This window comes from Motacilla alba, chromosome 2 (assembly GCF_015832195.1).
Source record: "Motacilla alba alba isolate MOTALB_02 chromosome 2, Motacilla_alba_V1.0_pri, whole genome shotgun sequence".
NCBI classification, from domain to species: Eukaryota; Metazoa; Chordata; class Aves; order Passeriformes; family Motacillidae; genus Motacilla; species Motacilla alba.
The window spans coordinates 62,305,726-62,332,420 of NC_052017.1; the positions used below are offsets into that span (position 1 = coordinate 62,305,726).

Here is a 26,695-nt window from a genome sequence, read left to right on the forward strand (position 1 = left end):
TGTGAAAATCAGGCATCAAGAATGAGTTGCAGTGACAATATCTCAAGCAGTCATCCACCATGTTGGTGTTTAATACAGCTCTGATTCTGTATGTAAGGCATGAATGTGTCAAAGCATGTAATAATTATTTGCATGTATTATTATTCTGCTAAAAAAAATCTGAAAAGGAAAACCTCTTGTAAGCATCAGTGTAAAACCAAAACACCTTCTCTTCTCCTTCAATTAAAAAATCACGACTGAAATCATGATGAGAAATATCTAATATTAAACTGGCTACAAAGATTATCATTGTGATTCCAACAAGCATAGGGTAAATGCTAGTCTGATCTGAAACATCTGTTTAAAGACACAAAGGAAAACTGTTTGAAAATGCACTTATCTTACCGGTAAATCTGTGAAAGCGATGCCTGTAATAAAGAGAAAATTAAGATTAATTTCCATGTGTCTGGATTCTAGCCTAATTTTCTAAAATGTATCATTATCTGTCCAGAAATCTCACGCAAACCATCTCAGAAATAAGCTAAGTTTGGTGAAATCCATAATGCTTACACACAATTCATGTTTTTAAATAATAAATGGTGGTATTTGGCAAAAAATAATTATCATTCAAAAATACTTAATTTGCCCTTATTTTTTTTCAAAATAGGTCATAAGGTTTAGCAAATCATACAGATAGGCAGATTAGAAAGTCTGAAAGTTCTAGCTACATACTAAATTTAGAGAAGAAAGGTAAGGATATCTGAAAATACTTTTTCACTTGCATGTCATGATGCTGCAACATCAAGATTTAATGATGTCTTTTCCTGTTTGCTATTACATTTCTTCATACTCACTCACAATCTTTACACAAGCAGCACATGTCTATAATACTCCAAACCAGCCTGCAAATGTTTCACTCTAATCCATGCCCTCATGCTTTGGTTTTCCAACAGAACAGTTTAATATCTTGTTACATAATTACAAACATCCATCTACCCGTAAAACCAAGGGAGTGATTTTGCTGTCTCAGGATTAGAGAAAAATATGACCTCTATACACTTCAGGATCTTCAGGCAATTTCAGGGGGTGGGAAGCTTTCAGTTAAAAAAAAAAAAAAACAAACCAAACCACATCAGTAATCTCCTTCTGACAGCCAAAAAATTACAGTATTTCAGAATTTCCTTCATTGTTGCAAGTATTTTTTTTTTATGCTGAATTATTCAAATCCACTTATCCCTTCAAACTTCAATTTATTTTGTACCACCACCTTTTCAAATTTAAGATAAAAAAAAGCTTTTAACCTTTTGTCCTAAATTCCATCCCTGTTTTCAATCTCTACTCTTCACCAGGATTTCAAACCTCAAGAGCATCTGGATTCCTTACCCACATCTTTTGAGACAGAAGGATGGCATACTGAGTTAATCTGTTTCCTTTGTTTCCTCCCATCATATCTCAAAGCTATCATTTTATTTATTCTCTGCTCTTACTTTATCTTTTTCTATGCTACACCATTTTTTCTATTTGCCAATTTTGACATCCAACTTGCTCTTTTCCAAAATGGAGGCAGTAGGCATGACAAATAAATGATGACTAAGTGATATGTAGGAGCTGGGGTCTTGGGGGGGGAAGTTGGGCTGAGGCTTCTTTTCAGCCCAGGATTTCACACTTGCATGAGAACAGCTTAGCCCTTTCTGCAGCATCAATTCCCAGGCTGAGCCAGAGACCTCCTATATTCTAGACCAAATATGTGGGCCCAGAGGAGAAACATAAATGTCCTCCAAGTCACAAATCTACAGGAATTCTGGACAACTAGCAACTGCAACAACTCAGTGAGACAGACAAAATTTCTGATTTCTTTTTCCACTCAACACAGAATCAATTTTCTTATGTCAGAAGCTAAAGCTAGCAAAGTCCATGACAGCAGAACAGCTGTCAGGTTTCCTTCTGAAATCCATAAAGTGTTTGTCAGACTCACTCTCTGACAGATGACCTTTTTTAGCCTCCCCTCACCTATGCCATTCTGATTTCCTCTAAAAACGGACTTTAATCCTTTGCACTGTTGTTTCACAGCTGGCCTAATCCAGTCTGCTTTACGTTTTCCACTGGAAAGGAGGGTTCTGCTCTTGCCTTCCTAGCTCACTCATGCTTTCAGGTGACCATAAGTGTAGTGAGAACACTTGTATCTCTGTCGTTGATCATAAGACCATTATCTTCCACTTGGACCTATCCTGCAACAGGATGCCAAAAGAAATAACTACACAGTGCATGGTTCAAGTGTCCCACTGCCCTAGGTCGCAAGGAATATAGACTCATTCAATTTAGAAGAAACATTAAATCATGAAAGAATATAATCACAGAAGTGATTACATGGAATTGACCTCAGGAGGAGACTCCTAAGCCCTGCTGTGAGTAGACGCAGGAAAACTCCCAACTCAGATGTGTTTGCTCAAGGCCTGAGCAAACAAACTGTCAGTCTCATTCAGGGATGCTAGAAAAGAATTTAAACCACATCCTTCCCCCTTTTTCCAAACCTACTTTGTGTTTGCCAATATAAGAAAATAGAACAGCAACTTCAAGACCACCTATCTCAATAATCTCTTACTTCATTTCATGCTACCCTCTCCTTTCCTTATCACATTTCTTATTCTTCTTTCAGGTTTATCCCTCATCACAGAAACCTTATTCTTCTTTCAGGTTTATCCCTTCAAAGTTCCTGCTCCCCTCAGCACAATTCCAAGATCTCTTCCCAAGCTCCCATCCGTTTCCTAATGCAAGAAGTAATTTTCTTCTTCTTTCCTTAGACTCTGTATCTTGGCTCATTAAATTACATTAAGTAACTGAAATAGATATTCCATTAAAATTTTTAACTCCACCCACTCCTGACATCTTCAAATTCAAAAATTATCTTGCAATGTTGCCTAATACTACAATTTACTGTATGAGTTTGATGGACTTAATTTTAGCTCAACTTTTATAATTTATGGCTTTAGCCCAACTATGAATGACTCCAGACTTGGAATCCAAAAGACATCGTTCACCAGCATATGCTCAAAATAACATGCATCCAGTGTAAGGTTTTAGTGAAGGCTGAGTGTTCCCCCGAGAGCAGCAAGGAATTTTAGCTATATCCATTCTCCTTATCTTCAGTTCTCTTATTATCTATTACTTTATGACCATCAAGCACTATTTGTGGATTTAGTAATGGAGTTCATTAATCCAGATCCTGTGGAATGAGATGCTATAAGACGAATCCTCCAAAATTCACAAGGAATGTTAGTGCTAATGGCACAGAAGAATTTTTTTTTCCCAGTTCTTTAATCACTTCATAGACTATCAAACTATCAAAAGAACTATTCAAACCCCTTGCTCCTGATGTGAAGAGGGCTTCCTATTCACAACAGACTTAAAGACATAACGCTGTCATGAAAGGCAGCATTTCTCCATACCCAGGCTGTGTCCATTCTTGGTGTAGAAGCAGGTGTTATTGATAAGGTTGACACAACAACCAATGACATCGCCCGTAGTAAACGTTGGGCCGTAAGGCTGTCCCGTCCCAGAGGAACAGAATGAATGTCCATCATCTCCATGGTAACCATATGAATGTTTATCCCAACCTAGAAAACAAAAGCATTTGCAATTTATTCATTTTCTTTATTATTAAATAAATTGAAGGCTGTGCTAAGTTGGTATATTCTAGCCAGGTTAACACCATTAATTACTATGCTCAGCTTTCTGCTTTCTAATATTTCTTATCTAAGAAAGCCACTGTGTAATCTTAAAAATGACAACTTCTTTTATGAAAACAGCTGAATAAGAAATTGCATTTGTAGTATATAACAGGTAATGCAAATTCAGATAACACATTTTTCTCTTTACTCCAAGATATAGTATTACCAACACCAAAAATATAATCAGCTACAATGCTGAAATTCAAAAAGCTATATACAGATCTGACATGTCCCAGTAAAGCAGTGAAGATTCTCCTGTTCTCCCTTTCATTTTGTAAAACTATTGCTACCATATGTCATAATCAGATTCTTCCTGGCTACAAACCAAACAGGCATCTCTGGGGAAACATATTTCTAGTCCTGATTATTCTCAATGACTATTCAGCAGCAAGCAGCCTCTGCATAATAACAGAATCTCCAGATTAAAGTGTAACTAGCTATGCTGTCCTTGAAAATGAAAATAAAATTTAAATAAAAGAAAAAAAAATTAGCAACACAGGTGAAAATCACAGCCAAGAGCTAATCATTATGCATGCAAATATCGTGCTGATTTTGCAGGTGAAGAAGCTGTACTACTGTAGCTTTAAGGAGCTTCATACTGTTACACTACTCAATGAAATTCACAACAAGCAGTCTTGGTCTGTGCTCTTCTATAAATACCTATCTACACTCTCTGCAAGTCAATACTGAACCTCTTCTGTCAAGCTGCTGCCTAGCAGGTTAATTTGGAAGCATTTTTCACACTTAGACCCTTAATCTTTATCATCAGTAGCTTCAGCTGGTACCATATCAAACATCTCTCAGTAAATTAAAGACAACCCCAAATTATTGCAGTTACATTGATTAGTAGTATCTTTGATAATTATAGCATCCTAAATCAAACTTAATGCCATCCACTAATAATTCATGAGCCTTAGGTGGGCTCACAGTGTAATGGGGTCTTGCAGTCATTGTATGAATCTCTACCAGAGCATTTGGGTAAGAAGATTAAAACTCAGAAGTAATAAAAATGCAGATACTTGAAGGTCAATTCAACATGGTTTTATATTTTGGTAAGTCGGTTGGTTTTGGGTGGATATTTTTCACACATTTAAAGATCTGGTAAAAACCCAGTTTTTTATGTATACACACATAAATTCAGAGATACTACAGACAATAGTTAACTGGACAGTGTCCCTGACCATGCAGGTGAATCGAACAGTCAAAACTTAAAACTAGGCTACACACTCTTACTATAAAGGCTGGAAAGGTAATGGTACAGAAAGTGACAAAATGAGAGTTCCCTCCATGTTTGACAGGAAGTTTTTATCACAGTAGTTCATTTTTATTGCTAGAAATCCAGCATACAGAGCATGTAAATCCAGAGTTTCATTTTTATCAGGACATATGATGAAAATCTTAAACTGTATTTGTTTGCTAAAAAGTATCTGCATAATGTTAAAAGTAACACTAAGAGCCGACAGAAGTAGTACAGGAGTAAATGTACAGTAAAAGTTAAACTTTTCAGCTGCAAGTGTTATGTAACTCCAGTAACAGACACAACACAGAGGTGTCATGCTACTCTATTGCTTACCAAAGCTGAAGCATTATTTCAAAAACCAATGCAAGTAACTGAAACATACCTGGTAGTCTGTTCATGTTCACACCCTGTGCCGAAAGCCCAATTCCCATGTAACTAAAAATGAAAGAACAAAAGAAATGCATCTGTCTCTTACAAAAATACATATGTATGTGGAACATTGCCAAGAAACACTATGCTGACTAATCATGTACCAATTAAGCTACTGAGAGGTCATTTAATAGTGGCATAAGAACATGGGATTCCCAGCATATATGGTTTAATATGGACAGATCTTGTCTCCACAGGAGGTAAAGACAACTTTTATTTTTGGCATCCGGAGTTGTTGATGGAGAATAATGGTATTAGCTAAAATGTTTAAAGCATGAACAAAGGAAGCCAAAGGTCACAGTTTATTCTGAAAGTAGGGTTACAGCCATACACATACCAATTTCATCATCTTCAACATACCTAATGATGTTTTGCAGACAAACTGGAATGAGTAATTTTATAAAATACATGCAACACTGCATTACTTCAGCAGCAAAATGTAACTTTGCACAGCACTTACGAAAAGATCACACTGGAACATTAAAGGCCTGGATTGTAGAGCAGAATATTAACTTGAGAAATTTACCAGCAATGGCACTCAGCTGCTTGTAATCTGATGGCAAGCTAAAGAGTTGAAAATATTTGTACTACACTAACCAGTAATCTGAAATTAAATCCAAAAGCCAGCTTTACAGAAAGGTGGTTTTAATAAAGTCAGTGTCCAGTACAATTGTTAACAATTTAATAGCAAATATTAGAAAGCTAAAATGAAGAATTTCCTCATTCCTAGATAGCACTATTAGAAGTTAGCAAAATCAATTTTTCTTGTTTCTTAAGCAAAACTAATGTCATTACCAAGACAACAGGAATACAAAAAGAGAACCAGGAAAATGAAAAGCTAGGCTTTCACCATTGTCCCTTGCCCAAAATAAAGCAACCCCCCTCCAACAACTAAAGCAAGCATCCAAAAATCACCTAAAGCTACATTTACTTGTTATCGAATCATGCAAAGTATTTTGACACTAGTGCACATCAGTTAACAAGAATTTGCTGTGAAATAATAAACCATATGAAAACAAAATATTCACCTGTGGCAATATGGAAAACTTTAAGTCAACAAACATGACCTTTGTATTCCCATCTCATAAAATGAAATTTTTAAGCAACTATTCCATTTGGAAGTGCAGGTTGATCTGCTATTTAAAATGCTTTTGACACAGAATGAAACTGAGCAGAACATCTCAGAAGTGACATGTTTAATTGTGTATGGGGGTTTCTGCTTTTTCCATGGATCACTTCTAACAGTTACCTTACCTGATTCTATGTTTGATACTTAAAAAGCCCTCCTCTGATAATTTCTAAGTATAATAATACCACCTTCCTCTCCTTCAAACATACCAGTGTGAAACGGAACCATATATAGCAGATATTACATTTAATATCTGAAGAGCTGAAGCAAAGGTCAACAAACAAAAGGATTAGTCTTTGCTGCATTGCTGAATACATTACTGAGGCACCACTGCAGCAGCAGATTCAACAAAACAATTATAAATGAAAGCAACAAGTGGAAAGCCCTTGATTTTGTCTTAAATAATAAAGGCAGAGTTGTTATTAGCATAGTCTGAGGTCTGACACATGAAGGATATTCATGTGAAGACTGAAAATCTCTTGTTCATTAAAGAAAGGATGTTTACTTTTAAAAACAATTTTAGATAACTTGAACTCCACTGACTGCAAAAAGCCTTTGAATGTGAGTCAGATTAAAAATGCAATCAAGGTTTTGTTTCAGTATTTTTATAGTAACAAGACTAAGGTTACACAAAAATTCAAAATATTAGACAGAAGATCATTGTCTAGGCAACGTTTTGATATCACCACTGTTTTCTTCCTCAGATATCCTAACTTCCAATCCTCCTCAGTAACAGCTGTAAACAAACTGTATTTAATACAGCTGAGAACAAGGAATCTTTACCCACTGGTAGTGACTGGAAAGCACTAGGCACTAATACCATCTCAGGAAGAAGATGGATGTTAACAGTATGTAATTTTCCCTGGGATTCACTTACAACTACTCGAAATGTTAACACCATTTTGTGAAGGAGACTTGCTATTAATAGAAACTGAAGCTAGATAAAAACATTGCAACTAATGAATTTACTATAGACATCTTTCACAAGGCCTTAAAAGGAATGTCTACAACTTATGGTTTGAAGTGAGCGAAATTAAAGGCTCGTCAATTAAGCTAATTTATTATTTTTTAGAGTTGATAGATAGCTAATTTCATGTTCATATAGGTTAGTACACTATAAATTGAGGGGGAAAATAGTACCAGGACAGGCAGGCTTTAAATGCTCTAAAATTTATCAACAGGAGTTGCATCTATCCCAAACCACTACATGTAACTTCTGACCTTTTCCTCACACCTGTAACCTTCAGACTGGAATCGACTTTTTGTTTGTTTTTTTGAGACACTTAACCCCTGTTTAGGTGAAGAGTCATGGTTTGTAAGACTTGCTTCAGTGGGAGAAGTACATAAACTGTCCTCCCGTTTGCTGCTTAAAGTTCACATTTCATGCATGTCAGGATCAGAAGAGTGGCAGAGCTACATATTTAAGTTTTCCTCCGTTAGTTTATGACAAACATGATGGGCAGCACAACAAGCAGCCCAGGTGCAATGCAGGCCCAGAAAGTTCTAAGTCAGTTCATGATGCACTTGCTGTCCTGTCACATTAATAGGTTTGGTCTCGGAGACCAAAGTGGACCTGTTTTTCCTGTCAGTAGCTGTGTCAGCCATAAGAGCTGTCCTTGGGAAGTGGAGGTGTCAGCACCACGAAGCAGCACCCTCAGTCCATCCTGAAGCACCTTCCAAAAATGGACACCGCGTGGCTTCAGAGACCAGAGAGGGTGAACAAATGTGTGGTTCTGAGGCTGCCTCCCTCAGTGCCTGAGGACTGTCCCTCCACCTGAGCTCCCTACCCAGACACGTCCCTGGCTGTTGCAGTGGGAGGATCATTTACCCAGGCAAATGGCACAAAGAGGCCTGGTGCCTGTTTTATTAAGCAGCCCCTCTTTCTGAGCAATTTCAGTCCCACTGGCTGCTACTCATCACCTCATTAACATGCTCAACTCTTACAGGATCTCATAAAATAACGAACAACCACTCATGGAAGACATGAAATCAACCCACGAGAGTCTGAAGTAAGAGACTATAGCTGGAAAACAATTTAAAGTACAGCCAAATTGGTATTAAGGACCAAGAAAGAAAGTGTATTTTACAAAGACTTTTTTTTTTCCACTTCAAATTGTATTTATTCTTGTTCCAGTCCAGTTCAATTAAGATATAGGTTACCATTTTAGTGTCTCAGCACATTTTCTAGTTTACATTTCACAAGTCATATAGAAATATATTTTTTACCACAAAGCAAAAGAGAAAATGTCAAAAAAAGGCATTATGATACCTACTTTTTTTCCTGTAACACATACTGAAAAGCCTAGGCTTCTCTGCAGAGAAATGTTTAAAAAGCAGAAAGCTCACAATAACTATTTTCTCCTAATGTATCTTTCTACTCAAAGAACTAAATTTACATTTTTGCTGCAGCCTTAAGTTTCTACTTGGATGCCTGAATATACTAATTGTGAGAAATAAAAACAGCCAGAGCCAAACAAAAGGAAAAAACAGCAGTAAGAGATGGTACAGAACTGCAGATGCTAAAAGATCAAGAAATTAACAAAATCCAGAAACAGACACAACTCTGATTTTTATTTATAACTGTTCCATTCAATCTTGTAGCCACTATGTTGAAGGTATATGGAAGATCTTTCAGTGTGAAAGCTGATGGAAATCAGAGCTCAGATTAATTATATCCTATCCTGCTCACTCCATAAAGAGGAATCTCAAAAATTATACCAAACCACAGACACCTCAGAAAGGCTGAAGATAAATTCAAGTACTAAATAACCACTTCTCTAGTAAAAAAACAAACAAACAAAAAAAACCACAAAAAAAACCAAAAACAAAAAAAACCCCACCCATCCAAAATTCCAAAAATACTGTATTTATAAAGACAGCAAAAATAATTTAGCAGATATTTACACAGTAGGATGTGACAGACTTCCTACTACAGAAATTTCACCTGCTATCTCTGCAAAGAGTTAAATTTCTTCTGACTTCCATTGTGCCTACATATACCACTGAAGACATTATAACCTGGGGAACTGCTACATGATGCTTCAAAAACCAACTCTTTTGGTGTTGCAAAAAGTAAGTAATCAATGTAGTACCTTATTCTCTACATGCTATCCATTTAAAGGAAGCAACTTCAACCATACAGCATTGAAACTTAAGTTACCATAATATCTGTAGGGAGCATAAGACAAAGCACTAACAGATGTTTACAGCCATAAATAAGGCAACTGAAAACACCCTAATGTTTTGAATCCATTGATTATTAAGAAAAGTAGAAGCAATACTGAAAAAATTATAAGCTATATAACAGGTATAGTTTGTTTTATCATTATGTTAGTATCTTGGAAAGAGGACAATGAGAAAAAAAATGCATCATCTGTAGGAATGTAAAGACTCAATGAACTTCTATAGGGCCCTCACAACTGACTTGCAATGACATAAAAAGTTTGAATAATATTCTCCTATAGTTTTCTACACTGCCTTCACTGACACTATGAGGCCAGAAATAAGCCATATTAAAAAGGTACCTACGTTTATCTTTAATATAGTTACTATGCATTAAAATTTTGTAGAAATGTGCCAAGTCAAGATCTTAATTGTCTGCACAATCACAATAAGAAATGAGATGTTAATCTATTTAAATGTTTCAAAATATGCCACAGACAGTTTGAGTCTTTAATTTCAAATTGAAAACAAGTTTAATTTTACGGAGTATTTCCAAGGAAACAGTATTTTGAACATGATAAACCTAGGTTTCAGATTAATGCAGTTCTGCATAGAGAGGCAAAACCAAAAATACATCAGGCAATCATTTTGCATAGTGCTCGAAACTGTTACTCCTGTAACATTTTGCTTGTGATTGCTCTAATGTTCCTAGAAGGATTCTCATTTACTTACATCCCTCACACTCTGAGGTTTCATCATTTCATCCTGTGACACTTGTCCCCAAGGACTAGAGCCTTTTTGGGACCATACTGTCAGAAATGAATAGTTGCAAAGAAAATTAAATAATATAATGTAAATGTGAACTACAGTAAAGTTAGCATCTATACACTATATTTATGTGAATGAACTTCAGAAGAAAGAAGTAAATGATTTTTCAAGAAGATAAGACCAAGAAATCAAATATATTCTCTTAACTCTCTTTTTAAATTACAATTTTCAATTTCCAGCATACACCATCAAAAAAAGAAAACTTTTGTCACAGCTCCAATATTTCTGACCAGGTAAACACAAACCTCAAACAATCTTATTAAACACTTAGTTAATGTTAATTTCTGTCAATGTCTGGTCTCATACACTCACGTAAAAAATTAATTACTGCTATAGTTTAAGAAAAGATACACTTGTTGATTCATCACCTGATCTCTTCTTGCAGCTGCTACAATTCAAATGAAGACACTAATGAAAGAAGGATACTTCAGACCTTATCAGATTCTACCCTATACACAAGTACTCTGCTAATAATGCTGCAAGGCCTACTTATATGTAAATAGGGACTGAGTGAAGTTTTGCATGCTGTTTTAATAAATGCCTGTTCTTTTAACAAATACCAGCTGAAGACCTATTAAAACTATAAAAACAGGTCTTAGTACTGCATAAAATTTTCAGAATACATTAGTAATGAACAAAACAAATACAAACTGATCAGCAACTGACAATGTTATATATTTCATTTATTGGTTAATGCTTCTGCTGAAGAAGAAAACTGGTGTAGTGGATGCTAAAGGAAAAGCCAACTTATTGCAACACAAACAACTTGTAATAAAAAAGTACAGTTTGTGTTTGAAGAGCTATACATACATCCTCTAGAAGGCAACAAAGCATTTATGACTCACTCTAAAACAGTTCAGGCTCTGCCACAGGCATAGGTGTCATGAACACTTAAATTTAATTCTCATGGTATTTTTGTTTTGGATAGTTTTTCCTTTTTTACTTCACCACCTACTTCATCACATACTACACAAGATACTGCCAAAACAACAGATGACTGATTGTAGACCCAGTGTTAAAAACCAGCCATAGTGTAACAAGTGTTTAAAGCCTTATTAACACTGCTTTACCAAAACCATGCTGATTACTTGCATGAATTGCTGTACTAACACTTTATTTTAGTGCACTACATTTAGCAGAACTTACACACGGTGCTATAAAGCCTGGCCATGAAGATCTGCATAAGCACGACAACACCACAGACTAAACAACCCTGGTCACAGAAGTGTAAGCTCAGTGCTACTTGCTGAAAGGATACAGCCTTTCTAAACTTAGTTTTCATCAATTCTGCTGGATGGTTTACCACTCCCAATCCTTGTTTTCACTCTTCTTTAAAAAAAAAAAAAAAAATCAGCAAGTGTTCCAGGCCAGGCTGGATGGAGTGTTGAGCAACCTGGTCTAGTGGAAGGTGTTCCTGCCCCTGGCGGTGGGGTTGGAACAGGATGATCTTTAAAGTCCCTTCCAACCCAAACCATTCTGTGATTCTATGATTCTGCATTTTAAGCATACATCTTCCTCAGCTGTTCTAAAAGCACTGAAGACTATCTAGAAGTACATGCTATTACTATCATTTGCCCACTCTTATTAATTGTATTTACAAATCAATCAATAAGAATGGACAGAAATTCAAGACATGGAAGATAAAAGTATTGTTCCCAGAAGTTCATTTTCCCTGGGAAAGAAATAGGTCTCTCCTGGTGAAAGATTAAAAAGCCAAAAGGCTGTATTTAAACTAAAATTAAGGGTATAAGCTATACCATGACCTAAAGTAGCATTCCTAGTCCCTTTGTTTCAGATTCTGCTTTCTGCTTCTACTTTCACCCTCTTTTGCTGTCATAGCTACTCATGAAACAATACAAACAGCCATACTGGGGAACAAAACTGAATGAAAACGAACTCACTCTGGAGGTCAGCTTTTGGAAAATCAGTTATCCAATCAGGTTTACCATGAAGCTGACACAAACAGTCACAAAGTGGGAAAAGGGACATCAACTCAATGAGTGTTCAGAGACTGCTTCTTCTCCTGGCCAATTTTTTAAATTTATTTTTAAGTTAACTGGACATTTCAACAGAGATGCAGACATAACTTACTGTTAGTTAATAGTCCCCTTCATACCATGCTTTCTAATCATCACCTTGGTACTGTTCCCCATACACCCATTACCCTTCTACTGTTACTCACATAACCATCCACAATGTTCCACATGAGCCAAACAAAGCAAAGCCAAAGAGAGTATAAAAGGAGACAATATATATAAATAGAAGCCCTTAGGCTACAAAAGACAACATGAAACTAAGAAAGAAAACTGAAAAAAAAAAAAAGAACAACAGGAAATATTTACAAAGCAATATGACAGTTGGCTAGAACTTTCAGCAAGAATTCAAAAATATCTAGGGTAATTATTTCATGTATCTGTACTGTAGCAGTACATTACGACTCCTCGTGTCAAACACTCTATAAATACCAAGACAGACTATGTTTGAATGATATTTCAACCTTACTACTTTTACTGAACTTAATTCTCACTTCCCTCTTTCTCATCCAGTACCAACAGTTACTGACCCTGTGACACCACATGGACGTATCAATTAGCAACTTCGCTGTTCATCTGCTCTGCAACACCAATTCCCATATCCAGTTCTTCCTTCCTAGTAAAGCTGTTTTTTTCACACTTTCTTCAGTGTGTTCATAATGTTCTCAAAGTTGGTCACAAACTTCTGCAAAATTAATATATTACACACCTTCAAATTTCTACTCAAGCCAGTTCCTCACCTAGATATGTTAAAGAATTTAATGACCTAGGTCATTAGAGTGACAAAACCAATGCTGTGCTCAAACACAGCCACAAGAAGCCATGCTACATCCACACCCTAAACAAAAAAGAGCTGTGCTTCTTCAAAGAAAAATCATTTTTGCCCTGCTACTTTCAGATATGGAAGATCAGATTCTAGGAGCAGCACCTTCAAGGACTACAGCAGCACGAACAATGGACCTCCTACACCGGGTTTTTAGTAAAGGGTTTTTGAATATTTTAGGCAAATCATGCTAAGTAGAGCACACAACAAGAATGCTCTTAGACATACGCCTATAATATAGTACCTGGACTAAATACTTTAAGCTGAGTTTATCAAAAAAATTAAATAGAAGTAGTAAAGACTACTACCAAAGGGAACTCCAAACAAACATAACAAAATTATCCACTGACATTTATGCAAGTTGGAAGCTGTATTTCAGCGTACAGATAGATATCTCAGTTGCCTCCGGTAGTCTAGGATTTACTTTAAACAGTACTGTTACATACAGCTCTACCACTTCCACAGCCAGGCTAACACCTTGAGAACACTTAATTTTGCAAGTAAGGCATTTCAGCTAATTGACCCAATTAGTTACATGCTGGTCTTCTACAGACAAGGTCCTCCTGAACTCTATTCCCATTACCAGATGACAAAAATTAAAAAAAAAATATACCTGGAGCAAGCCAGGTGGAACACAACAGCCAGTGAAAAAGAACTAATAAATCCAAACTGACAGAAACTTGTTTCTGTAGTCCTATTTCTCGGCATTAAATTCCTCAGTTTACTTATTGTGGAAAATTTTATTAGTTTGAATGCAAGGTAACACTGAACTGTAAGAGATTCATCCTGCATCTCATCAAAGACCTCCTGGACCTAAGAACAGGGTCTAGAGGTACATATTTAACATCCAGTGAGGTGCCACATGTTGACTCCTGGTCTTTATCAGCCAAGCTACATTTGGCTTTAGCTGTGTGCACAGTATTTCCCAGCTACCATACTATCCTACACAATGAAAAAAATTAACATCTCAGCTCATTATGCAGCTAATGCTTCATAAAGTGACACTAAATGAAGGCCACAAGGCTGAAGCAAGGATGAGGCAGTATTAACTGAAAAAAGTACCCCTCCATTTTTTATGCAATCTCAGCAGGCAACTTTGCAAGTCATAGGTATATGTACATCCCACAAGTAACCACTTAAATACAAACCCTTGAAAAACTTTACTCAGAGATGTCTTTCCACTTTTGCAGGCTGAATTTGAAATTACAAAAATCCAACACAAAGTATCTACCATGAAGTGTTAGAGGAGCTGTGTAAAATGACACACCCACATATGTGGACACTTTTTGAAAACCACCACTACAATAAAGCTACCTTCCAAACTAAGTAGGCAGAAAACTATTTCAAGAGACACACCACTAGCAAGTCACAATAAGAACCTCTCCTTAACCCACAGGAGCAGGATAATTTTTTAAAAAATGTTCCTAAAATTAAAAATACCCCAAAACTAAAAACCAAGAAACCCACACCCCCTCCCCTAAAAAAAAAGAAAGGTGTTCCTAAACTCGGTAACAGAATGTTACTTGAAAAACTAAATTCTACCACCTCAATTTAAAAATAATTAGGTCTTCACAGTGTAACAAAAGTAGCTATGGATGTAAGTTTTTCACAGCAAAGAACTCTCCCAGGGATAACTTTTGAGAACAGAAATAACAACAAACTCATAAATGCCCCTATAAAGCTGCAGTACTACTGAGAGGCTATTCTTTCAAAATATCACTATGCAATACTATAAGGAAAACAAAGAAGTTAGAATACTGTTTCTGACTTACAGAAGGCTTACAGGACTCTGAGAAAATGAAAGAAACAAACTGCAACAAGACAAAGAAAAGACAAAGGCACTGAACTTCACCCACAGTTCTTTCCTCTCAAGATTTACTTTCACAAGAGGGCATAAGCACCTGCAATACCTGTTCTCGGTACTTGTACAGTACCTAGAACAGGGATAGCCAGTCCTGACTAGAACCTTGACGCAGAACCAGAGGTTGTACTACAGCACATTAGAAAGCAGTCCTACACTGTATCAGAATTAACACACATCCTCTACCAAAAGCAGTGAAAGATGAAAAGGAACTAAAGTGCTTCAGCAAAGATTTCATTAGCACTTCAAGACTTTCCCAGGTGAGATTCTATCTGCCTCAGCAGACTTTTAAAAGCATGTATCACTTGTACTTCAACAGATTCATAATTAAGATGGATTATGGGAAGCAGCAGCTTCTTACTCATCAATTCTTGTTCTTTCCATAGGGTCACAAACTCCCAGACACTTATTCAGAATCTTCCCCTTTATTCTTATTACTGTTCATCAACAAGTAGCCTTTAGAATAACTTTCTGTTTCAAAATTGATATGACATCCATGAAAAGATCACACTGAGGAAATAAGTTGGTCTGCTACACACCCTAAAAATTACATGAAAGTCTGCAAATCCATAGAGCCAAAACCCAACACCTTTAAAGGTAACAGGAGGGTCAAACCAGTCATTCAAACCCTAACTTTTTTGTCATGAAAAAATGAGATTATGTTTTGGCATTTATTGTACACTGCTTTGTGGACAATGAATACCACAATCAGCTGTCTTAAAAGAATCAAATGTAAGAGTGCAACTTCTCAAGAATAAGGAATCAAGCTATATAAAGTGGTAAAATAGAAAAATAAGTTTTGATACTAAAGACATCTGTTGACTGAAAGAAGATGTAAGGCAGTATTTAAAGAAATAATTAATTAATAATGCACTCTGCTTACCCATCTCTTCCCTTACTGACAATTTTAACTTCGAAATAATATATGCCACAGGCTGCAGGTATAGGATGTGTAGCTCGAACAGAAGCAGCATCTTTTGGAGTTTTTCCATGACCTGAAAAACAAGAGCATTCAAAACACACAAAAAACGTATTTTAGTTAACTGCAGAAGGTGACTCAAAGCTATGCATGCCAACTACTCAAAACAAAAGGCTTATGCAATGAGCAAAACCATACAATATTCTAATCAACCTGATTTTTATGATGGAGTATTTTGTTTCAAATACTGTAACACTGTATTGCAACCTAGGAAGCTAAAAGAAGTCCTTGATATAGTAATCCAAATAGGTCCTATAATTATTTAAAGGGAAACCAGGAAAAAGTTTCACCATTCTAAGTAACATGATTGACAAAAGGCCACCTGTGTTTGAAAGAACGGTATGATTTCTCAAATGCGCAGGGCTTACTCATTTTTATAGACTGAATCACAATGTAGTAATGTTTAGTACTTCTGAATCTACAAGTTACTGAAGACACTTCAATTCTAATGTCCTCCAGAATAAACATCAGTCACTATACAGAACATGCTACTCACAATCAATTTCCATGTTCCAACGTTGTTTCAGGACAGCATTAAGCCTTACAGCCTCCAACTGAGCTCATGCAGCTCCTACTCCTTTTTCTTATTAGGCCCAGTATATATTAGCTCTGCCACAATAATGCCCAATTTCAGCTCTTGTCTACTCTCAGGATTTTCAACCTAAACCCAAGAGCCACTTGCATTCTACTAATAAAAACCTTCTGAATGTGTCATTCTCTTCACAGCCCTTCCCAAAATCAACCTGGAAGCAGGCTTTTGACAAGATGACTTGTTTTAGCACCAACCTGCTCAAGCAAACACAGTGTCTCCCAAATACACCCAAACTCCTCAACTTTTGTGTGACAGTCATGCATGGGGCCACAGGACATAGTTTAAAAAAATTAACTAACAAGATGGAAAGTATATTGGATCATGGCAAGAGGTAATTCAGTAAGATGGAAACCAAGAACAGACTGTCATTGCTGTAAGAATAACTCATGCAGATCCCATGCCTACTCTTGAAGTGGATCTGTAGCACGATAAAAGGAGCTGCCTGTTTTGAGTGTGCTGTACAAATCACTTGTGCTGCAGCACTCCAGCTGTCATTTCCAGTCCAGACAGGGAGGCCTACTGCACCTGCACAGCAATTGATCTGCATATGCAAAAATCCCACAACCAAACACACTTCTTTCAGGGGCATTAACACTGGCATTACTGCTCAGGCTCAGATTAATCATGTCTCAGGTGCATCAAGTCAGGTCACACAGCAAAGAAGAAACTGTAGGAGAATGACAGCCTAGGCAGGCAGAAAGATAAGGCCCAGATGGCCCACGGTACAAAACCTCTAAGGGCAGAGGGTCACAGATTGACCTGTACAGAACCTCTGAGCACAGTGCTCCCTTGTGCAAATGTTCATAGAACTGTCAGTGCTTATCAGCATGCAGAGCCAGCACCCACCACCTCCTAACCAATGGCACGTGCTCAGCCAGGGAGAACTCTCACCAAGGCCGCACCAGTAACCAACACCTTTTTGCACACCACAAATTCTTCATCCACTGACATTAGGTTTAATCCACCATGTTTTCTCTGATGTTAATGACTCACCCCAGTGAGCTACTACCTAAACACAAGTGGCCAATCACCTTACTTTTCTGAGTGCAAATCCATTGCTCGCTTCAGTGTGCTGCTAGTACTACTAAACATTTTGTGTAGAGATCCTTCAATCACCTCACAGGTTTGACAATGTTAAGTTTGCTGCCTACATTCTGCATGCTGATTTCTTCATGTTGATGTGATTTATCACATGAGGAAAAAACAGTAATTTACTCTTCCATACACAATACGTTTTATTGTTCACTACTTTTAAGTTATTTCCTTGGGCTGTGACTACCAGTGTAACAACCAAGTACATAATCTTAGCTTCCATGAGTTTGCTTGGTTTTCAAATGCTGGTAGATCACTATTTAGCTATTACAGATTATCAGGCCTAAGTACATCGAAATCCTTCAGCTGAAAGGGCAGAACACTGAACTCCTAAGACAACCCTTAAGTTCAAAGAAGTCCAATTAAACAATGCACTGGAGGAAGGAAAAATACCTTCTTCTAAAATGTCTTTAGGTTTTTACTTTAAAATAGACTGCAAAGAAGTTCCCTTGGTTACTCTATGCACTTGACAATCTGTAGTTTCAGTCTGAGTCATTCTCCTTATTTGGGAAAGTCTTCCATGTAGAAACGACTAAAGCAGTAGGAACCAGCCAAATATTATTGAAAATGTAAATCTATTACCCAGCAGACTTAGCTTTGTGAAATCACAATCTAAGTGTTTGGCAACAATGCCTATTTAAGGTATTCTTAACACCTCTTCCTGAAACTCCAGTTCTCCCACCTCCTCCCCAATCCAGCATTTATTAGCAAGGACATACCAGGAACCAGATTGATTAGCTGATCAGGGTTTAAGAAACCTACCAGATTTTTTTAAGCAGCAGATCAGTTCCCTGATCCAGTTCACAACACAGCCACACACAGCTGTCACACTGCAAATAAGAGGTCAACAGAGGGGCAGAAGTAACAGGATACTTTACCAGTATTGCCAAACACTTCATGTGGTGAAGCAACATGCTTGGGGAAGTCAGTGCCCAAAACTACTTTCATCCCATTAAAACAGAAGACACCTTAAATTTAGAACTGCTGTCCTTTTAACATAATCTCCTATGAATCCCGTTTTACTGCTTGAGCATACTGCTTTTATTTGTACTTACATATAATTAATATGTCTAGAAGAAGGCTAAACATCATCCAGCTAACTACGTTCCAATATTCCAAGTATGTCCACACTGTCTAAACATGGTAGTTAAGTCTTTCAGTGCCACCAGGCTACACTGAAATACGTGTGGTCATAGTTTATCAGCCTGCTTTAAAACAAGAAAGTGACTCTTAAGTGAACAGTTAGCTGAACTGCAAAATTTCTTACCAGAGGATACTGTAGATGTTAGTGTTTAAGAGAATACGGGGTAAGCTTGTAGAAGCGCAGTTAACTGAGACACTGCCTTGAGTTCAGAACGTCCTTCAGTTTAAAATGGCTGGAAGCCGAGAGGGGAAACAGACATACACCGTTTATGCCCAACATGTTTTTAGATTTTTTCTCAGGCACTTGTGACCACTGTCACCAATGGGACTCTCCAGCTGAGCGGCCCATTAACTTGATGTCTTCTACTGCTGCCACATTCTTTGGTAACTTGAATCCTCACTTCCTTGCTTGTGAATAAAAAAGAACTTCAACACACAACTCTGAACTTCTGAATCGGAGGTTCCAAACACCTGAAGTAGATCACACACACATTGCCCAATGTTTCCTCAAAGCAGACCCCTTTGACAGTCACAAGCTATAGGTTGAGTATTTAAAAGAACAGTTTTGAAGTATGTAGTATTTAACACAAAGGATTTTCAGCATTAAAAATGGAACTCTGCAAAGAGATGCACCGGGGGCAGAGAAGGGAAAACAGGTCTACGAATCTTGAACTTTACACTGTAAACCAGGTCATAGGCAAGTTCAATTACTAGAACTGTTTTCACTTGGGCTTTCATTAGAAGTGTTTGACAACCATGAGCTGACCATACTTTATATAACTTTTAAAGCACTCACACTAATGACTTTTAGTAAGTAGTATCACTACTACTTAAGCAAAATTACAGTGAAATTAATCTAAATTTTAATTCTATCTACTTGAAAAAAAGCTAACTCAGATATAAACATGTTCAGAAAAGCCATCTCTGCTTTCAAAAAAGATAACCTTTGAACCTAAATCTAAGTTTAAAATGCATACACACCAAATAGTCCAAAAGAAATCTATGGGAGCACCTACCTAGACAAAAGTAAGCATGTTTATGCAGTTTAAACCCTTAAACGAAGTTTATATAAGCTGAACTGCAGTTATTTCCAACAGGTGGTTCAATGACTTGCTCACACTGCCAAAAATAAAATAATCAAAGCCTAATCTTCTGTTGTATTCATTAGGCAAGTTTCACTGAGACAAGAATGGAACAAGCTGCCCAGGGAAGTGATTGAGTCACCACCCCGGGAGGTATTTACAAAACCTGTAGATGTGGCACTTGGGGACACAGTTTAGTCGAGGACTCAGCAGTACTGAGTCTGTGGTTGGACTCAGTGTTCCTAGAGCTCTTTTGCAAACTAAATGATTCTATAATTCTAAGAAAAAAAAGAACAAATCAAAAGACACAAATTACTAATTTTACTTTAACTTCTTCCCCAGTTTAAAAAAAAAGCAAGACATCTCAGAGCTACAAGGCTGTCCAAAACAAGGCAAACTGTACTGAATGTACCCTGAGTGTTCTCTGCCAGAAAAACTGACACCATCCTTTTAATACTGAGTGACAATGCAGAACTATTAGTATAGAATCCTCTTCATTTTCCAACAGGAAATGGAATGCACAGTTTGCACTGAAAAATAGTTTATTTTTGTTTTGCACTACAGACAGTTCAAAGGCAACTGCACTGTAAATAAATGTCTGGCTAAGATCCCCTGGCCTGTGATACATTAGAAAAAGTTCAGGCAATGGCAGCTTACTCAAAATTGCACAACTTTCTTCAGCTTTTTTGGACAATTGTCACAAGACTAATTTAAGTGAAGTTTCTATAGGAATTTCCATGATTTCAGCACCAATTATTTTGTCTGTTTACCTAATTCTCTATATAGTTTCTACCATGGTTACAAATATGCACTGAGTCTGTTTTTATCTCCTTACACTAGGTAGTATAGATCACTACCTGCTGGAAACCTAACTTGCCTGTGTAGTGGACCTTTCATATCACATACACCATTTATGAATTCCCTGTTTTTCAGCAGGATCCTTGTGCTAATTCTGAGTATTTTAGAAATATGTAGGAATATTTTTAAAGATGTCTTGCCTTACTAGCTAGGTAATTTTGTGCAGTAATGCATGCTTTATGTGCAGCATGCACTTATGCTTTCTTTACCACTTACCTACAGCTCAGAGCTGTAAAAATTATAATTAAGTGAACTGACGTCAATTTTTTTTCCTGATACAGTTTTTCAATGTCTCTCTTACAAAGATACACCACAAACAACAGGTAGTAAGACAGTGTTAGTTTTCTATCAGCTTGCACAGCTAACTGGCAGCAACACAAAAATGTATGTCTGTCCATAGGAAAAACAAAAATATTCTAGGTATAGTCTTTCATATATTTGCAGTATCACTGATGCCACTGTCTATGTATTTCGTATCAAGATTTTAACAAAGCTACCTAATCTGCTAAACAAAAACATCGCTCCATTTAAGTTTTCCTTTCCAAGCAACACTATGATTCTGAAAGACAGCACAAAAAAGCACTGACTCTTGGGTTTTGTTGACCTTAACAAAATTTAAAGAGCTTTTATTCTGATGCTAGACTACATTCCTTTTTTTTTAAACCTCCACCACCAGATCAATGCCTGGTTTTGTGGCAGTTTTCATTTCTTAAGCACTCTGTAGGATGCTTCCAAAAATCTTCAGGTCCAGAAATGCAGTACACAAAACATCCCAGCTGCAAGGGGTAGAAAGAGACATCTACTGCACTTCATGCTTCCATACAACTTGTCCACTGGTAAGTAAGAAAATAAAAGGAATCTTCAGAAATTACATCGAGAGGACCATCATTCATCTCACAAACCAATGAAACAAAAATATCACTGCTTGCAATACATCAGCACATGAAAATTATTAACTATATGAAAAATAACTTTTAAAGCTTCTGCGCTGATTGTTCCTCTCACCCATTTTTTCAGTAGGCCCAACACATCCACGGTGAAGGCAAAGCACTGCTGTTAACATTTTCTGCCTCCTATCAGTCACAGAAGGAAATTACTCCAGAAAAACAGTTCTAAAGCCACAAGTCTACAGAGGCAGCAGAGAAAATTTAAGTGTACAGGATACCTATACTGCATAATAGAAAATAGTAAGAATTGCTTTAGGTGACTGGCTTCTTTGGACAGTTCTGTCTTTTTCCTTGAGTATTTTGGTCAAGAATACAACAGTTCTTTATCCCTGCTCAACACATAATTCATAATTCCTTTCAACAAAAACATCCAGTGTTCTTCCACTACTACTTAGGTAATTTCAGAAGCACTGAAAGTGCCAATATTACAAAAGAAGATACTGTGAGCGCTTTCTTTTGAGAACTGATTTGTAAAACACTATTTCACAGGGCTAAGCAAATTCTTACTTGCCATCTTCCCTTACTCTCCTCATTTTCTCTCCTTTTATTGTATTCTTAAGGCTGAAGGATCCAGGAGGGACAAAAGGCAGGAGATGCTCAGCATGTTGGCCCCTGGTTCTCAGGCAGAAACACTCTGATACCATTCACTGCTTAGCCCAGTTAGCAACTCCAGGTGCCAGGCTGGTAACATAAACATGGAGCTGCCCTAACAGCCACCTTCATTAAATTACCCAGAAGAAAAGACGGGCCACTTAAGAAGCCATTTACTCCCATCTGCACTCAGGAAAAAGAAAAGCCCAGACATGTAATATTGGCACATCTCCTTTTCAGAGTCCTTTGGGCTAACCTAGGAACTCTTCACCCTTCAGCACTCACCGCTATTTAAGAGCTAGAGTAAAGGTATTTCATTGTTATAACTTACTAAGTGTGCCTCATGACTTCTGTAATTTCTTTGAGGTAATGGTTTTCCTTAACACCATGGCAAAGGAGATAAGTGAGGAAAAACAGGGATAGCGCAAGGAAAGCCTGAAAATATACTTCTGCAATAAAACTGAGAGATCAGAGAGGTTCGACCTCTAAATTCTAGCTTATGAGAAAAAGAAGTTGGCCAAAGCAAAACAAACCAGCAGAAGGAGTTGATAGCCACTAAGCTATGATCATCTTAGAAGAAAAAAACACCAAAACCAAACAACCCATTGCCACTAAGCACCAGAAAATAAAAAATGTTTCTAAAAATACAAGGTCATAAAACACTGAACAAAAGCCAGGAAATTCAGAGTTGAGTATTAAATTACACATCCTTAAATCACTCGGTGCCTCCCAGAAACCTGCTCTATAGTCATCAAGCTCCTTTATTATCTTTGTATGGTGCATAAAACTTAGCATTTTTAACAGAGTATTTTGTGTGTGTGTGTAATAATAAAACCTCTCTATTAAAAAAAAAGTCTCCTAGAGTACATTTAATCCTTTCATGGCAGCCAAATCCTGCCATGTGTTTGTGTTGCCGTTTTCCTCCTCCGATTAAACAGTAACATGTTTATCGAAATTTCCCTTGAATTTCTCTACTGCAAACTCTGAGAAAGGGTAACTGCACGGTTGTTTTTTTTTCCCCTCCCACTACGTTCATTTGACTACAGACTGACAAAAGATTCAGTTCTTCACAGCCAACTCAGAAGTGGCTTTGAATCCACAACACTTCTACTTTAGGACTTTGGGCCTAGAACACCAGATGTGTCTGTGTTTTTTCAGGTCAGAGTGTAGGCTTATGTTTCCAGGTTTTATGACATTTCATAACAATCAACACAAGTTTTTCTTCTAATGACTCTCGCTGATGCTATTTTTTAATACAAAAGCATTCTGGTTTTTTACCTTTTATTTGAAATTCTGTAACTTTAACTGTGAAACGTCTAGGAAGAAAGTTTTAGTCACCTTTATTAATCTAAGTCCTACTGTCGTTGCTTCCCTCAAATCACTCTGTGCAATAGTTAGGCAAGACTATTACCAGTTACTTTAAAGTCATTTTTTTCACAGCTTAAAAATAAACCTCAGTGCTTTCCCCTCCCGTCATTTCCGTGTTCAATAGCTTAACGCTTGCTGCTCTTAACTCCATTTAACCCTTGCTCTTCTCGAGAGGGGGAAAAAAAAAAAGCAGCCACTTATTTTTCTCCCTTATTACCATAAACAGGACACGTCACGCCGAGCGTCCTTTATTCTCCTGCCTCCGACCCAAACGTTCCGGCGATACCTGAATCCACGGAGGAAGTCTCGGAGTTTACATAATGCCCACTCCAGAAGCATAAGGAGGCGGGGGCGGCCCCTTGTGTCCCCCCACCCCTTTCCCCGCACGGCGACAGAAACGGGGAGGGGGAGGGGAAAGGAGAGAAAAATAAACCTGAAATAAGGGAAAACAAGCCCCTTATCTCCACGCTGCGGGGGGAAATTTAGGGGATCGGAAAACAGGGAAGAAGGAGGGAGAGAAGCGTGTGTTATTTCCTGTTATTGTTACTCCTGTGCCCACTGCCCGACGGAGGGGTCGGGCAGCCCCCGGCCCCGGGGGAGGACAGGGGGTGTCGCGGCGGCCCGGGCCGCCCCTCCTCACCTTTGTAGTGCACCCGCAGGTTGTTCTGCGAGAGGCCGATGTAACTGAATTTGTCCTTCGGGCTCCAGGAGCGGGGCAGCGGCGTCTCCTGCTCGTCCACGGCCGGGTAGAGCCTCTTCAGCCGCCGCTTCAGCTCCTTCTCCTGCTCGTTCAGGGCCGGGTCTCCGTGCGGGAAGGGCGCCGGGGCGCTGGTGCCGCTCCCCGCCGGCAGGCCCAGCGCGGCGCCGGCACCGCCGCCCCCCGCGGCCGCGGGCCCGCTGCTGCCGGCCGTGGCGGCGGCGGGTGGCGGCGGCGCCGCGGTGGCCGGAGGCGGCGGTGGCGGGTGGAGCAGGAGCGCGGCGGCCGGAGCGGGGCCGGGGCTTGCGGCGGCGGAGGGGATCCCCGGCGCCGGCGGGGGAACGGCGGCCGCCAAAGAAAGCTGTGGCGACGGCGGCTGTTGTTGCTGCTGCTGTTGCCCGGACATCCCGGCTCCGGCCTCCTCCTGCTCCTCCGCCGCCACCTCCCGCGGCGGTCGCGACTGTCACCGGACGGGCCCGGGGGCGGAGCGACGGGCAGGCCCGGGGCCGTGCGGAGCGCGGGTCACCCCCACAACCGGAGCGTCTCGGTAGAAGACGGGGGGCGGGGTGGGGGAGGGTTGGCGATGACGGCGGCCGGTGGAGGTGCCCGATGGGAGCGAGGGGCGTCGCGGGGCGCGGCGGGGCCGGGGGCGAGGCGGGCAGAGCGGCGGCGGCGGCGGCGCCGGGCGGAAGCGGGAGGCGGGCGGGGAGCGGGCGCCGCGGCGGCGGGGCTGGCTCGGCCCCCGGCCCCTCCTCCGGTCGGGGGCGCGCCCAGCGCGCACACGCTCCGTCCGGCCTCCGGCGCGCCCCCGCCGCCGCGCGCCCCCGCGTCAGCTGAGCCCGCGGCCCCGCCCCGCCTCCTCCCCGCGCTCGCGGCGGGGCGGGGCCTCCGCCCCTCGGCGGGCGCGAGGCGCGGAGGGAGGGGAGCGGGGCGGGCGAGGGAGGGAGGGGGGTGTGAGGGCAGGAGAGTGGAACTGGAGGTGCCGACAGCGTCCCTTGGGTCTGGTGCCGGAGCGATCCGTACCGTCCAGGGCTGTTGTAGGGCTCTCTGGTGTGACCCGGACCTGTCGCGAGCTTTTCTCCAGGAGGAAGTCTGAGCTACCCCCCGAGGGTAGTGGGGAAAGGGACTCTGAGCCTCAGGGGCTTACTGAAGGGTGTTGCTGCCGAGGGCCAGCCAGATGGTGACTGTCCTCTCGTCATGAAATGTTCGTGGAATCAGAATATGCCGCTGGAGAGCTTTGTGCAAATGTGTCTTCAACTCTGCCAGGCTTAATGCTGTGACCACTTCCATGGGGAGCCTGTTCCAGTGCTCAGCTTCCCTCTGGGTGAAGACTGTTTTCCTGGTCTCTACCCTAAACCTCCCCTGGCACAGCTTCATGCTGTTTCCTCGAATCCTGTCACTGACATTACAGTCACGAGACTGTAATGATAATTCTCCTCTCGGTGTTGACCTGGGCACATCAGTCCTGTTGAAAAGTTTTCTGGTGTAACCCGGACCCATAGAAAGCTTTTCTCTAAAACAAAGTCAAGCTGACCCTCAGAGGGGTAATGGGGAGACACATTAACCCTCAGTGCGTTAATGACCAATTCAAAAGGATTGACTAACCGGAATGAGTTCAACGGGGATTGTCGCCTCCTGATGAAATTAAACAGTGACCCTGCTTTCAGGTGTGGGTCATGACATTGAGTTGGAGAAGAAGGAGAAAGAGGCATCGCAGCCGACTCTGCCGCCATTGGGGATGATTGGGGGTGGCAGCTAGGGAAAATAGAGACAGGCTGGTGTGTGCCACCGGGGAGGCTCTGCCTCCTGACAGGCACAACGCGGGTCTGCTGCACACACCTTGTGTCCAGCACTACAGCAGGTATAGGGAAATGCCACTGAGAGCATTCCCCAGAGGTGGGAAAGCTTGGGAATGCCTCAGCTCAGGAGGACAGGAGGAGCAGTGCAGTGCTTCTGAGGGGGTTTTGTTTGGGACCTGTTTTCCTTTGGTTTGTGTGTTGCGGAGTGGTTTTGTTTGCGTTTAATGTTGTTGGTTATTCAGTGGTTGCCCGCACTAATATATTCACATGGCAGCAGTGAAAGAGAAATGGTTTACAGATTGGCAAGCTTGCCTTGGAAAACATTAGGAAAGGAA

General features: G+C 39.8%; 1 protein-coding gene across 2 annotated transcripts in view; it reads right to left on the reverse strand.

The window, feature by feature from the left end:
* RANBP9 (RAN binding protein 9) overlaps positions 1-25,284 on the reverse strand; it is a 38,927-nt gene extending 13,643 nt beyond the window's left edge. The window contains exons 1-5 of one of the 2 annotated variants that reach the window (XM_038128401.1): positions 24,505-25,284; positions 16,096-16,207; positions 5,330-5,382; positions 3,426-3,593; positions 385-407 (exon numbers count right to left, since the gene is read on the reverse strand). In XM_038128401.1, the coding sequence (XP_037984329.1) occupies positions 385-407; positions 3,426-3,593; positions 5,330-5,382; positions 16,096-16,207; positions 24,505-24,967 (819 nt within the window). In that variant the 5' untranslated portion in view covers positions 24,968-25,284. The remainder of the gene's footprint in view (positions 1-384; positions 408-3,425; positions 3,594-5,329; positions 5,383-16,095; positions 16,208-24,504) is intronic. The other variant, XM_038128400.1, reaches the window with a different exon arrangement.
* Between the last annotated feature and the right edge of the window lie 1,411 nt (positions 25,285-26,695).